At 39.9% G+C, this 16,706-nt stretch overlaps 1 protein-coding gene across 8 annotated transcripts in view; it reads left to right on the top strand.

Annotated features, from left to right (window-relative positions):
* The window catches only part of rbfox3a (RNA binding fox-1 homolog 3a), a 939,385-nt gene that overhangs the window by 904,565 nt on the left and 18,114 nt on the right, over positions 1-16,706 (top strand). For 7 of the 8 annotated variants that reach the window (XM_088070025.1, XM_088070027.1, XM_088070022.1 and 4 more), the window contains 3 exons: positions 6,042-6,174; positions 7,437-7,476; positions 7,643-7,707. In XM_088070025.1, the coding sequence (XP_087926151.1) occupies positions 6,042-6,174; positions 7,437-7,476; positions 7,643-7,707 (238 nt within the window). Of the gene's footprint in view, positions 1-6,041; positions 6,175-7,436; positions 7,477-7,642; positions 7,708-15,370; positions 15,578-16,706 lie in introns of those variants that run through there. The other variant, XM_088070024.1, reaches the window with a different exon arrangement.

A 16,706-nucleotide genomic window follows, 5' to 3' on the forward strand; every position in this document is an offset into this window, starting at 1 on the left:
ACACAAACAGTGCACCTGGCCAACACACACACACACACGGAGGAATGAATATATGGATGTCCGATATTGACAAAGAGAGGGTGGAAGGTGGGGGCAACTTGAGGAACCTGATCTTTTGCTCAGAATACATTACCAATGGACTGTTTGCTGGCTATGTGGCATATTAATGGTGTCTGAGTGTTTAGAGTAGGAAAAGGCAGACACAGCAGAGGGCAGAGCATCTCCAGCACCCGACAGAGAGAGAGAGAGAGAGAGCAGAGTGTTTCTATCCCTGAGCATGTACAGTGTAGCATGTTGTTTTTTTCTGTGATGCTGTGTACTCATCCATATTCAGGGCCTCTCAGAGGTCTAGAGGTGTTTGGGAAGTGATACAGTATATTTGAACATAATTATATAATATATTTAAAAGGACTCCTATTAAGGCATCCGTCTGTATCTGTGTGAGTTTATAGCCCTCAAGTGCTCAATGTCAAAAGTTCTGCTGTCATATAAATTGTCTATTATGTATGTATGTAGGTGACTATATAGTCAAGACACTTTGATGAGGTTGGAACTTTCAAGTCTTTTCAATGCCAGGCTCAGACCACACGACATGTTTGTCTATTCCAACCGTCACTATGTCAGATTAGGCCGTTATCATAAAATCATGCGGTGAGTTGGCCTGCAGACATTACAGACCTCACATTTGTCATTGCTGCTAGTCATCAGATTATTCTTGTCTTCTTGTCATTATTATTATTAATTCAGTCATTCAGTCTCAGCCAAACTGTTTTTGTGCAAACAGAATAACTGAAGTCACTAAATTCTTCCCAAGTTCCTGCAAATGTTTCACAATAAAAGCCTTTTTAGAAATTGAAGGGATTATCTCTATGGCAATAATAGGGGTTCTTTTTCAGGAGTTTTTCCTTAGGTGATGTAAGGGCAGAGGGATGTCTTATGCTGTAAAGCCCTCTGAGGCAAACCGTGTTTTGTGATAATGGGCTTTATAAATAAAATTGACTTGACTTGACTTGACTTAATTTGAAACAAATACAATAAGTGTGGAGTTTGATATGACAGTTTTATGCATTAACTTAAGAATAAAGGAAAAAAATACAGATGGAATGAGAAATAAAGACCTGTGTCTGTAAAGCTGACACCCTCTGCAGGCCCAAACAGTATTTGTAAATTTTATGGTTTGTTTGTTGATGCTTACAGCAGTACTCTGCTAGTCTCTCTGCTGTATTTTTTTTTTTTTACTTTGTGGTTGTAGTACCTGGAAGAAATATCAAAAGAGCTGGGGGATTGATGTCATACAGCTACCCCAGTTTCTCTGTGTTCCTAGATTCATGGATGATAAACAAAACAAAACAAAAAAAAATTACATGCTACAAGTTCTGTCAGGATGCGAGGCATTCCAGACAGTCTACTATGACATGAACTAAACAATGGACATCCGACACACACATAGGACCATGTTGGACTGTAATCCAGTTTATATTGTGCAGTCTGAACCCGGCATAACTAAAAAGAGTTAGCTGTACAATAGTGGCTATGTTTTAGTATATGGGAAGACAGCTAATACTAGCAGATTGTGAACAGTTGTATGATATATATTCTGTGCAGTTACACTGAATTTGAATTCCTGATTACTTGTTGCAGACAAACAATATGAAAACCGTTGCTCTATCATAGGGGACAGGTTTTCAGGACAGTTACATAAATCAGGCATACTATTTTCAAATGTTGGTTAAAAAAGGTTAAGTAAAATTAAAGGTCAGACCATGTTAAATGCACCACACATGAAAATAAATCCCTTTTACAAAACCAGTTTGATCTCACTCCTTTAATTTAGTTTCAAACAGCACAGAAAACAACTCTGAAGACCTCTAATTTAGCAATCCATCACTAACAGAAACGGAATACTAATATCAGGCCATTTTATTTTGAAAGAAATTCATGCTTCCATACAGAAGACCACAGTGCTTTCCCTTCTCTGCTTCTACTATTCTTATAGTATTTTTAATCAGTATCAGACATAATGTTAGTCCCTGAGGTTAAGCTTATCCCCCTTTTCAGGTCTCTGCTTGAAAATTGTCTTTATTTAAATATATCTCCATTTGAATAAAGAAGGTCTTAAACTAAACACAACAAATGTGAGATGAACTTGCAAGCTGTAAGCATCAGGAGAGATGCTGCTGCATGTATATATATGTTTTATGTCACTTAGATGTCATTAGAAGTATTAAACCAAGAGACATAGAGCATGGAAAATCCATGGGGAAAAGCATAGCCTTTCTCAGTAAATATTCCACGGTGTCACAGCCACCATGCTTTCTCCTCCTAGCCATTTAAGCCTAGAGACTCCATGTTTTCTCCAAATGGCATATACTGAAAAAAAGGCATAGAATTGTGTATTACTTATTTCTAGTTTTGTTCGACCAGACACAAGTTTTGACCACAAAACTTGTTGTTTGAATTTATTTGAGTGAATAGTGTGAAGTAAAAGGTCTTTGGAGTGATGTTATGCCTTCGTGTGCAATGTTTAGAGCATTTACTGATGTTGTTGCTTTTACAAAGTTTGGAATTGTGTGAATACTTTGTTGTTCAGGTGGAAATGGCTCAGCCAAATAGCTTGTTGAAGTCCACTGAAATCAAACAATATGCAGCATAACCAGGTTCTGTAGAATCACATAGGAATTAATCACACATTATACACAGATACAGTTTGTAGTGCATCTGGAGTGTACAGCATTTAAGTCAGAATATGTACATGAAAGAGGAGAAATTAAAGAATGCAGTCGTGGGAAACTATTTGCAGTGATGAAACTCATAAGTAATGAGTGTTTTACAACCGCAAGAGGAAATGTCATTTTCTACATTGACAACAGGTGATTTGATACTTTTATCCAGCTATACTAGCATTGGAATATTATACATACATAGTACATTTATTATAGGTTATTATAGGTACAGCCCAAGACCACATATTAGAAGATATAAAAATGTACTGAAATTGATTTGATTACTAACTCAAGAGCCATCTCTAATCATAACCACTCATAGTTTAATTGCACCTGTCCAGGGCTCACTCTGTGTCTGCTGGGATAGACTCCACCCTTCCTCCAATGATCCTGCATAGGATTAGCAGTTAAGAGTAATGAATGAAGGACTGAATTAATGAATGTATTAATTAATTAATTAATGTTTATTTAAGATGTTGAATCTCTGTATGCTTGCATGCAGATGCATTTTCTATGAAATTAATTTCTGTAATGTTATCAAATCAATGAGTGAGTGGAGAGGACAACAGTCAGCAGGATGTGAGGCCTGTTTACAATCGCAGATTTCAAGCGAGGGGGGGCAGGGCCTCAGTGTTTTTATGAATCATGAGTAATGTTCATTTAAATGTCTTTCTTCACACTTTCTTGTACATAAGAATATTATGCATACATTATTATATGCCAGTACCAAAGACATTGTCTACCCAGAATCCAGAGAACTCATCTGTGTAGTTCCATTTTCGCAGAGATTTAAGTGCAATGTCGAAAGAGCACTGTGGATAATTAGAGCTTGGCCCTGGTAAAGAAGGATACCATGCCACACTGTCTGTATGTGCATATGTTTTTGTCCATGAGTAGTTCTTATATGTGTGTATATTTGTGCGTGCGCCTGCATATGAAGGCCTTGCTCCCCTGTTGACTGAAGGTTGAACAGGGACCTTCAGCTAAACATCACATCACCATGCCACATGCCTGTAGGGGTGACCCTCATGTGTGTTTGTGAGTATACATGCATGATGAAGGATGGCCTCAGGCTAAATCTGCCTCTTCAAACAATACAGGCCATCTGCTTTGTGTCCCTGCTGCCAAACAGTGATCCCAACCTCCATGCAGGCCTTGCTGCCACTTTTACTGACTCTGCCAGCTCACCTCTCACAGGAACACCTCCTCTTGTTCCCTTCATTATGCATATCCCTCTATCGATCCACTCCATTCCATCCTCTATCCAATATTTTTGCTACATTCTGGCAAGTTGTTCTTGTCAGAAGTCAACACATTAGAATTTGTTATAGATTGACAGGTAATTGAGCTTTTTCATTGAAACCAGAATTAAAAACCATTATTGTTGTCTGAATCAGCATAGAGAGTCTCCATTAAGGAACTATTCTTTCACAGAAACTGATTAATTTTTTGAACTGCGATTAATCACTGAATTTCAATAGTTAATATTGATTAATTACATTTTTTTTTATCAGTTAACAGTTTTGAAGTTCATATTAATCAGGTAAAACAAGTCTTACCAGATTGTCTTGATTAGGAGTCAAATGACAGCATTGGTGACTGATGTTGACTGGTCGATTTCCCCTCATTTAGTTGCGCAAGTGTGTGGCAATTCACACACTTCAAAATACTTATTTGCTGGCTGTATTGATGCATTTGCCAGCTTACATCAGTTAATACAGGAATGTCGGCCTTCACACAATTTAAAAAAATTAACACGTTGTGTTTGATCATAAATTTCATTGCAATTGACGTGTTAAAGTTGATAGCCTTGGTAAATACACAATAAAACATGACTTTTTAAAAAAAAAAAAAATGTGTCAAAATTTGTAGAAAAGATTTCCACACACTTACATCGATGCAGTGTTTTACGTTATTCTGAGCCTTCGGTCTATTAGATCCTCATTAGAGCATACATGAATCATCAGTGTACAGGTAGGTAAAAGTAACCAATTCCATTCTCATAACAATATGCAACACACCTGGGCGCAAACATGATGATAGAAGCTCCATTACAATATCTTGGAGGTGGAGCTTCTACATGTCATGCACATGAATTGCCGCAGCATCAGATGAGGATGTGGCCAAACAGAACCATTCACAGTGTTATTATACATCGGCAGACAGCTAGAAAGCATCTGCTGTGTCCACATGAAATGTGGCAGGACGCCTTCAAGTTGAAATAGTGCTGGTAGTAATTTAATATAATAAGAAGCATGACGGCGCCCACAGGGCAGGCAGGAGGAGCGGTGGATACATCAAACAAACCTCAGACTTCCATGCAGGAGTCCGGTGTTGGCTTTCTGTCTGAATATGATGCTTATTTTCCCCACTTTACATGCGCCTCCTTCTCCTAAACCTAACCATTCATTTCAAAACTCTAACCACCAGTGCCAGCACATGCATTTGTTGATGTACCAGTGTTGGTTACCATGTCTGTCTGTTATAACCCTGTGCAGCGTCATACCACCATGTGCATTTGTTGACATTTCAGTAATACTATCCCAGAATGTAAACAGCAGCCACTGCAAGCGGAAACATGTGATGACTCGGGATGAGAACGTGTTTGATATATTGTATTACTCTGTTTCACTGAGCTCTAATGCTGTCCACACTGCTTAAATTTCAATTCATGTTGCAATCCTCCGCTGAAAATAGTCCCAGAAAAATCCCTATATACTATGCCCCCCCCCAATCCCTTTCAATCAACACTTATGACCCACTCCCAGTGTGAGGCATATTTATCTGCAGAGACCCTGCCCCTGTCTGTGCCTGTCTGGTCTTACATTTCCTTTCAAGTGTCATTAGAAAGTCTTTAATCTATCTTGCCTTAAGCTGTATTAACCCTGGTTGGGACTTTACAAAAAGTTAGTCACCAAGAGCCAGACAGTAAGTAGCACACATCTAAGAAGGAGATATAAAAGAAACAGTGCCAAAAATTACAAATATATTGAACAAGATTGAATCTGGAGTTGGTTTTCACTTTCTGCAATACTACAAACCGTAACCAACAATTCCTGCACAGTAAACCTTTAAATATTAACTTTTTCAGCAGGAAACAGTGAGCTTGGAGCTGAGAGCCACAAACAGGTTTGGAAAATTAGAGAACAATAACAGATGAGGTCACACATTCTTGGTTTTGCTCTTTTTATGGTATTTGTTTACAAAGCGAAGTAGCAGCCATATCTGAGTGACTTTATGCAAAGTAAAACATGAAACTTGTTGTAACATTTTGTGCTTCTTCCCACCTCTCTGTGTGTCTGGATGTTCCTCTCTCAGTGACAGGGTTTCCATACCCCAGCACAGGAGCCGCCGTGGCCTATAGAGGGGCCCATTTGAGAGGGAGGGGTCGGGCCGTCTACAACACATTCCGTGCTGCACCTCCTCCTCCACCCATCCCTGCCTATGGAGCGTCAGTGCCTGCACTCTCTCTCTCTCACACACACACACACACACACACACACACACACACACTCACATCCAACTGAAACAAATACACATAATCATATAAACCCTGTATGACACATCTCTAAGATTTAAACCTGCACAAATGTAATTCACAGAGCTACTCAAACACAGAAGCTAAAAAAAACCATACACACATGCAGTAACAGAAGAATGGTGAGTTGAAAACAAAAAAGCTGCTTTCTAATAGAGCGGAAAATTGCTCTTTGATTCCGGAGTGGCCGAATTTGTCTCTCTTTTTTCTAATGTGTCATTCTTTATTCAGCTGTGAATGTACTACTATGACCTGCCCTGCACACTCCAGTAGGCCCACTCCAGAGAGAGCGAGAGACCTGATGAACGTGAAAGGGGGAGACATGCAGAGAGAGAGAAAAAGAATAGATGTCTGAGAGAGCGTGTTAGGGTTGAAAGGGAAAAAAAGAGAAATGCAGATGGAGACAGAGAGAGAAAAGGCAGGAGGATGAGGGAAGAATAATGGACCATTAGTGCAGTTTGACCACATGGAACTACTGAATAAGTAATTTACTGTACGGTGGTAAAATAAATATCCTTTGATTTTGGCCGTGTATTGTATTTAAACTAAAACTATTTGAAATTTAGTTTTAAAAACCAAAGAATGACTGCATCAAAAATAAGAAGAAATGTATTGTGATGCTTAGTTTGGATGTAGAGGTCAAACTAAGGGAATGTGGGACTTATTTGTGAAAACTATCTGGTTATAGCTAAGTATGAGTTCCTGATATGACTATTAGGGAAAACAAACCCTTTAAAACCTGGATTCATTCATTCAGACACCTTTATTTTATTTATTTTAACCCTTGAACTTGAGCAAATTGGTTAATGAGTAACTTAACAATAAGTGTTCCACAAATTCACAGACATAATTAAATTTAGAAAGTTTTTCTTTTTTCAAAGCAAATATACAGTATTATTATTACTGAATCACTTTTCCGGGTCATTTTGTTTTGTTTTGTCTTTCTTTTTGTCAATGTTTTTAGCTCATTTTCAGGTGGTTTTCTTGCACTTTTTGCAAATTCTTGGGTCATACTTTATAAGTTGCTCACTGCGTTTTTCCATGTTTTAGAAAGAAATAAAGCAGATTTGCTCAGGCTTTAAAGGGTTAAAAGTTCTTGACTAAAATTCAGCATCACCCTCATTTTACATCAGTGCAGAAAAACATTGTTAATGTTTAACATCTTGTGTCAACAGTGTGGTCTATCAGGATGGCTTTTATGGAGCAGAAATATATGTAAGTCAGATCTATCTCTATGTATTTGTATTTATTCTTCATGAAATGTATTCACTACGATCAATCACAATGATAATTTGGTACTGAGTGTCTTCAACATTTGATCCAGTGCTTTAGCTAAAGACAGTACATTGAGGTGGTGTTGAATTTGTCCATCTCTCCTCAGGGAGGGTATGCAGCTTACAGATATGCCCAGCCAGCTGGTACTGCTGCAGCTGCATTCAGTGACAGGTATGTTGCTTCTGAGGGTCATTTAAAGTCACTCTGTATACATTGGTGACACTGTAAATAACCATGATTACATAACTACAAAACATTGTCTATGGATCCCTTACTGGCCTTCAAACCACATTTGTGATGTGGATGGTGTCTCAGTTTTTAAAAATTAAAAATTCCATGAAAACAAGTAGCAAAGGTACAACAGGGATAACAAGATCAACACATCTATTTAAGATACACACTGTGAAAACTGATAAGTTGATCTTACACTTAAGCTCTTAAGTAAGTTTAGTTCATAACCAAATGATGAGTTTACTTATAATTTTGTGAAATAATTTCTTCTTTAGCAACTTCAGTATATCAAGTTAATCTGACTTAACTTGATCATGACAAAGAGGATTTTTGCCAATGATGAAGATCTGAGATCTGCAAGATCTGTTTTCCTAATGTGTTTAAAAAAATAAGAATATGACTGACTCGTCTGCAACCAAAGAATACAGATATAAGGCACAGTTAAAACTTGGTTTACTGAAGTTGCTAACACTCAGAGAGATTAGGTTTCCTTTTTTTAAATTGCAACTTTACAAAATGTAGTTAACAGTAAGATATAAAGTAAACATAACTTAAAACTAATGGTTATAATTTCTAATGTTTTTCAAGTCAATCGGTTTCCAAGATTTTATTTTATTTTTTTAAGTAAAATCAACTTGTCAAATGCACAGTGCATGTAACTGACTAGTGTAGTTAACTCTAGGCTCCCCAGCGAGCACAAAAAAGGGCAGGATTCTTAATTACAAACAACATCAACAGAACCACGTGCTGAATACATGATATAATATGACATAAAACAGTGATAACTGCAGGGAAATTTGATTTTTGCCTCAGTGGAAAGTGTGGTGAAAACAAGGTGCAATATAAAAAAGATTTCTATGAGTACAATAGAATAATACATTTTAGAAACAGTAGATTATATACAGTGTGATACATTTGAAGTATACAAATGTGACATATTTATGGTTATCAGAAACATACAGTGCCAATATTTCCTTCTGGCAACTGGTCTCACAGAAATATTGCATTTGTAAGTTATTAAGATAATTACCAGTGCTAAATTAATATGTAACTAGAATCACCACATATTAGACAGTTAGTGTACTCTGATTGGAGTCTTATTTTAAATCTATCATGGATACATGGCTGTTAGTGAAGTGATTTTTACAGATCTATGAAAATTTCTCTATTGCTCTCTATCACTTGTCATTTTATTATAAACTCAGTTCCTTTGTCCATGTTTGGCGCCTGTAGGAATGATGATCATCTTTTTTCCAGTGGTCTAATTGGACAGTGGTCGAATTGTTGACAAGTTTTGATCTGATCCTCTGACCTTAATAGAACATTAGCCCCAAAACATTGGTTACCATGGTGGTCTTATGCAGTGAACACTGAGCCAGCTTTGTACTGGTGGAATACTTCAGTTATGCCCAAAGATACCATAGCTAGCATGGCTACTGACTTGTTTCATGACACAGGCCACAGTAGTAGATAATGTCATACTGTATACAAGCCAACAGTCCACAGAGCATCGCATCACCTAGACAGATGATGACCACAACTACAGGCAATTTCACATCCTGCCATAGGGCTGTGTAACACTATGTGTACTCAGAACAAAAGGCCGCAGAGAGCAGCTTGATCCACTCCACCTTTCGATTGTCATTCCCTTTGAAGCTCCCCGTCACCCCCTCCCTTCTGATCTCTGAACCTGTCCTGCCCCTGTCCATGCCCCTGCCCAAAGCTGCTGCTCTCTTCCCTGTGCAGATGTGCTCAGGCCTCTGGGAGCTAGTGATTCCTCCAGATCAAAACTGATATGTTTTTATAGAAAAATGTGTGTGTGTGTGTGTGTGTGTGTGTGTGTGTGTGTGTGTGTGTGTGTGTTTGTGTTTGTGTTTGTGTTTGTGTGAGTGTTGTGCGCACCTGCTACTACTGCGCTGTGGGTATGCATGTATATGAAGGTGCTTGGGGAGCTAATCTTAGGGAGATTGAGCATGACAGGTCTTATAAGAAACAGCCACAGCAGGAGCCTGTAGGCCTTCGATAATGTAAGATTTATCAGAGGCAAGAAGCGAGCAGTGCACTTGGGAGGATTAAGAAAACAGCAGAGAGAAGCAGAGCAGGTGAGGGGGCATGTCTCCCTCCACAAGACTTATTTCATTCTCTTTCTTTCCCTCCTCTCACACATTCCCTCTCTCTCACTCCCACTGTTACTCGTTCTCCCTTTGTTGCTAATGTGTAGTATATCCCTCTCCACTCCTCATCTCATCTCTTATACTGGGTTTCTCTCATTCTAATTTTTAAGCTCTGCTGATTTAAAGGCAAACCCAGGCAGCGAGGTGGAGCTGAGGTTGGGTTGAAAGGAGACAGGGCAGATGCTGGGGGTGCTGGAGATATATTCATTGTGGGATAAGAGAGGCCTTACAAAAACTGGATGGGGACTGAAAGTCTCTCTCTCTCTCTCTCACACACACACACACACACACACACACACACACACACACACACACATGGCTAGCACTGTCTATATGCATCCATTTTGTGAATGCTCTTTAACAGTATCATTCTTTTGTCTAGATTTTTATCTCTACTATGAAAAGTCGTGCTGCATTGGCTACCAGCAGTTCTTGAACACAGTGTAACCGTATAAACAGGCATCAGTCACCTGATTATTATACTACAAAAAAAGTCTTAGGAGAATATGTCCAACAATCCTCATCTCAGATTTGACTGAGACTGACACTGTGTCCCAACAGCATGCGAGCGTCCAACTATTACACCACCACAAACATGTTACATCTGACTCTGCTACATCATTTAAACAAACTACATGCCTATCAACTGATTGCTCAGAGAAATGAGACTGGAAACATAACCACTGAAAAGACGAGCGAGTACTTACTTCTTTAGGGGCCATACATATTCCATAGTTTTTGTGCACTCATTTCTATTCTTATCAATGAAGACGTGTGGCTCAGAAGCCATGCTGACGCTGTCACAACATGCACCCTGCACCCTGAGATGGACAGAGTTCTACTTTTGGAATGCAGCAGTGTGCACCACATGTCATGAGACTATGAACAACCAATCACAACCGGCAGATGCCTTTCCTTTCTTTTGCAAATATCAGTCTGTGATAAATGGAACAGACAATCATATAACCTGAGCATAACATCTCTCCCACGGACAATATTTCAGGCCCAATACACACTTAAGAAACACCTGGAAGGAAATCAGCTCTGCACTCAGAATTTCTGGTAAGAGGGCTATGACACAGTGCTGGTTAAGGATCGCTTAGCAACTTGAGATGCAACCTGCTTCCGTGCTAATGGAAGTTGACACAGAGTGGACATAAGAGTAGAACCTGGTGCCCAGCCCCTTATTATTCATATTTACAACATTACTATGGGTATATAAATCATTGCTGTAGCTAACATACTATATCATACTAATATCTCCACTTTGTAAAACAAACTAGCAAGCTCTGCTGAGGTCCCACACAACAATACCAGCCTGCTCTCATGCAAAGTAATCCCATGCTGCTGCTTTGCAATGGACTTCTGAGTCTATTTATTACTTATTATTATTTTGATATCCATCTGCGTCTGCTGTTTATGCTACAGGATGGCGCTACCGTGATGCCAACAAATGCACATGTTATATGACACAGCACATGGTTATGTGTAGACAAGATGGTACTGCTGGCACAGATGGTTAGGATTAGAAGAAAGAGGCACGTGGTAAGGTGTAGAAAAAACCCCATCACACTCAGACAAAAGCCAACACCAGACTCTCTCCTTCTCACCCAACCTTGTGCTCCTTATATTACATCAATACTGTCAGCATTTCGACCTGATGCTGTTCTGCTGCGGTTCATGTGGACACGGCATGCACTGTCCAGCTCGCCACCTATGTGTAATAACACCATGGCCGGTTCTGTCCAGCTGTGCGCTCACCTAACACTGTTCAGCAGCATTTCATGCATATGAAAAACATGCCTTTTGGCGTCGCACCAATCGTGTAAAAGCGGCACTTCTTTAGTTCAGAATAAGAATGGGCTGACAATATTTACCAGAAACATTCAGCTACCAGGTATCCCCTTACAGCCAGCTGCCACCTAATTTAAGTTTTTGTAAGGAAATAAGAAGTTATTGTATAAATAACTCCTCAGCCATTCCTCATCCATTGCAGTGCTTTAAATGAGAGCAACAGGACTATGTTGAGACAGGGCATCCAAAATGATGTTCAGCTCACAACGGTACACCACATCATGCTCCCTTGTACCACATCCAGTTAGGACCCAATGTAATCAAAAAATTATTGCAGTTTATCACTGATAAAGATTATTATTTGCAGGCCTAAACACTACCTCTACCTCCTGCCTTCCTCCCTCCATGTACGCTCCATTACCCCCCTCCCTTTAGGCTTTCCTCTGTAACACATAGTCAAACACATAGTATCGTACCCCCACAGCCTCTTATCTTTGCCCTCCGGAGCTACATTGGCTTCCTTTTACTTTTAGAGGAGAATAAACAAACCAGACAGGAAGAGAGGAATATAAATAAAGCGGTCTTGTGGCATCACAGAAAGAGGGATGGAGGAGTGGAATGAGAAAGGGGAGGGATGTTGAGGGAGGGGATTAGTTCCAAGCCAGTGCTGGTGAAAAGACTGTGAATAAGCCCCAGGAGACAGACAGAGAGATATAGGGGGAGATGGCAGTTAGGGGCACATAGAGTGTGGGGAGGAAGAGGGCAAGAATAAGATGGCATAGAAGGAGGGAGGTATGGGATGCCATCAGAGAAATGCACTAGCTCTATCCCAAGTGATGTCCTTTCTTTTATCTTCTTTTGCTATGTCCTTAGCTTCAGCCCCTTTCTTCTATGTATTTTCTTCCTTTAGTAACCTATATTTGCTTTTTTCCCTCTGTCTTTGTTTCCCTCCCCCATTGGATGTTTTCTTTTTTTTTCTTTGTGAATAATTTTATTTCCCCTTCCCTTCAGCTATCTACTACTGTTATCACTCTGCCCATTTCTTTTCTTATCTTTCTCGCCCTTTTTCCTTCTGTAGCTGTCTGGCGTAACTTTTATTACAATCCCTCCCCATCATCTGGAAGATAAAACACTTGTCCCCTTTTTCCCATGAATTGAAATGGGTAAAACAGAGTAAAACAAATCATTGCAATCACACACTCTCACCTTTACAACGTACATTTATAGGGAGACATCGATTGCATTTCATCCCATAGGCCTGTTCTTAGTGTGAGTGAGAGGAGGAAATGATTATAGATCTCTCCTCCGGACTCCAGTTAAAATCGACGACCCAGTGCCTTATGTGTCTCATGCATACTTATTGTGGTTAGTTGGCACTCTCTATCCATTATCAGACCTATTCAATCAAAGCCAGTATGCACAAGGTTTATGTCTGGTGGTTGGAGTTGAGGAAGGGGGAAACAATTAACAGAGTATTTATCAGAGTATTAAATTCCCCTTTGATTTGTACTGGTTCAAGAATCCATTTAGTTTAATGTCTGGGGAATAAGTCAAAATGTAATTGTGATCATGAATCTACTGCCTCACATAGAAAAACTTTCTTCAGAGCTGCCAAGCTGTTTTTACCTTTTAGGAGTTCCAAGCAGGTGGTAAATCCAGGACAACATATGTTCAAAAGTGGGGAAAATAAATGTAGAACTCTCAATTCAAAATACCAACAAGCGTGTTCACATATATACAGTAATTAAGTTAATTTTGTTTGGAACGTATTCACTCCACCCAGAACCACACCTAGAATAATTGGTTATGGATGCATGATCCTTGACACATCCTTTATTATTTTAAAAGATGTGACGTGCATATTAGATTGCCTTAATTGACATACAGCAAACATGGGGTAGGTATCATTCCAGCATATGAAGTCAGTAGTTTGTGAGGGTCTGGGAAAAATGAAATACTGTGGCCATGTGTAGTTTGCTGTTTGATGTGTGTGTACTTTAGGGATACTTAAAGAGTAACTAACCCCCCTCACTGTTGGCTTGAATGCCTTGTCCCTGGAAGGTGAAAAAAGTCTCAAAAATGGGTAGGGCTGGGGGAGGGGGTAAGATACACCCAGTCACCCAAACATGCTGCCTCTTGAACCAAAACACCTCCCTGCCCCCTGCACACTCACAAAGAAGTCAGTTGGTGAGAGGGCAGTGATAGGGATAGGGCGGCAGCAGGGGGCTCAGTTGGTGATGAAAGCAGCTCCTGCCACCAGCATCAACAAATAGCAAAATTCAATTGTATTAGCAAGTTTCAACCTTTAGAGGGCAGTCATGATGCATATATATACACACACACAATATACCTACTTTACACTCAGAGGTAAACACTTGGATCTGAATCAGTCAACAATACTACTACAATAAACTACTGAATACCCATATATTTTGCTTTTCAACTGAAAAAAATGTGGATTGGCTGTTAAATTACTCTTTAAGGTGCAATGATGCACACGGAATTTAGAAATAGCTTTTGAAACAGGGGTCATTAGAAGCTGACGGATCAGATTTGCCCTCATAGCCCTCTAGCAAGTTTTTCACCCATACCTTGATTTTGTAGCGAACAGACCTGGTGCCTCATGTACAAAGACTTGCGTAGATTTCCTACTGAAACATGGCATACGCTTAAATCCAGAAAACATCGTACGCACAAAAAAACAAATACAGATGTATTAAACTGTGTGTATGCATGAATCCAAGCACATTTCCTTTGTACATCCCAATCAGCATGCAATTGAGCGCATGTGTAGGAACACCAGACTCCTCCTTCTCCACACCCCCATTTGAATATGCAGATTAATCTATATAGGCCCTGCACCTAGGATTCCCTTCTCTGCACCATAGGATAACACAAACATAAGCGATGAGTAAAACTGGGAAGTTTTTCAGAATGTGTGTTGAAGATGCTCTTTAAGGTATATTTTATGTGCAAAATGGATTTACAGTTTCCATTTGTTCATTTTACACACCACTTACATGGATCACACACTATTGTTGTAAATGCATGCAGCAGTGCGCAGGGGAAAAGGTGAGGCTGATCATGTAATTTCAAACTTTATGCACGTGTTTACTGACATAATTACTTTACACAGACAGACAGCAAACAGCAAGTCACTAACTTGAACCACTGAAAAGTAATTATGCTGTGAAGACAGGATGATATTCGGGGGCGCACATGCTCAATGCGTGTCAGAGGGATTAATATAGGAACAATTAAATGAATAAATTATTTACTCACCAAGAAGCCACCCATCGCACTGTGTCCGGCTTGTAGTCTGTTCCCAACCATTCTGTTCATTTGAATGAATGAATCATGCGTTGATCCAGGCCACCTTGCCACAATGTTCGCAAATTGCATTTGCGCATCACATATGATCTGTACATTGATCGAATGAAAATGCTGCCTGTTAACATAAATATTCACCCTGTGATGGTGCTTTTATAGCATTGTGTGTCCAGTCAATAGCTACGATTACATTATGAAAACTGGCTCTCACTGCAAATTGCACTTAATTTAGTTGGCCTGTTCAACTGCATTGTATAAGAATTTGATATATGGGGCTGACATGCAGATAATTCTGTCCTACACAGCTGGCATGGCTCGGCTCAGGGTCGACTGGCACAGTCCCGATCGGTTGGCCAGCTCCCTCTGGAATGCCCCAGTCGCTAGGAAGCCCAGTATGGTCAGCACCTGTATGGGCACAGGCAGCGTATGGCTCCTCGCCGTGTCGTGCTCCAAGACCGGCTGCAGCTCTGCACACAGTTCCAAGAGGATTGCCACTGGAAACCTAAAGATGAGCCAGTCATCATTGTATGCCCATAAAATCCTCTCTAAATATGCGTTCTCGTCGCATTACGCCATTTGCAATATCTTCTACTAACGCTAAAGCTGCCATCGTGTTAACATTGTTTTCTGCACATTTTGCGCATTCTTTTACATCCACTAATCTAACTGACGACAGGTGGATGGGTCAAAAGTTCATCAGTGTGTCTTGGATGTGCACATCACTAGAGGAGTAATTGGTTTGACATTATCAAAAGCAGTTGAAACGTGCATATGCCACCCATGACATTGTCATGGAGCACTGCATATTTCATTTTACACTTGATACATCTGAACATGAGTGTGAAAAAGGGCATATGCCACGTTTCTTTGCATATGCACCCTTTGTATATGAGGCCCCAGGAGAGTACATTATGGATGCAAACCACTGCTTTATCAGTATCATTGTCAGGACACATTCACAATATCTAACCCATACCCTAATCTGAGTTAAGGCCCAGACACACCAATTTGACATCAAGGAACTAGTATCGACAAAGGTCAATTGTAGCATCTGACTTATGCCACCTGTGTCCCGGCCAGAAAGTAGCATTTAAAAACATCACAAAGACACATCCAATGGCCAACAAGCATGTACATTATGTGGCTGTGTGAGATGAAGTAACTCACCATACCAACAGGAAGCAGTAGTATGTATTTGTCATTCAAAAAGGGAAACAGGAAAACCGACAAGATGAATTCAAAATTCTAGTTAGCCAGTGAGCACAACAATTTCTGACAAAGAGACCTATGGCAAAAAAATATAATCTTCTCTTATATAATAAGTTTATTTCCATTACAGTCCCTCTTGAGTACAGCTGTTAATTTGCTGTATTTTCATTTCTCCTCTTCTGCACAAAGCTGAACTTCCAGGGGCGGCTGTGACTTATTGGTAGAGTGGGGTCATCCTCTAATCAAAAGGTCAGCGGTTTGAACCCCCTGTCTCCTCCGGGCAACATGTCGAAGTATCCTCGGGCAAGATACTGAACCCCAAATTGCTCCCGATGCTGCGTCATCAGAGTGTGAGTGCTTGTGAATGATTACTGAGTAGCAGGTGGCACCTTGTATGGTAGCCTCGGCAACCAGTGTGTGAATGTGCGTCTG

The sequence above is a fragment of the Plectropomus leopardus genome, chromosome 19, assembly GCF_026936395.1.
Source record: "Plectropomus leopardus strain MGB_pleo_1.0 chromosome 19, ASM2693639v1, whole genome shotgun sequence".
Classification (NCBI taxonomy): Eukaryota; Metazoa; Chordata; class Actinopteri; order Perciformes; family Serranidae; genus Plectropomus; species Plectropomus leopardus.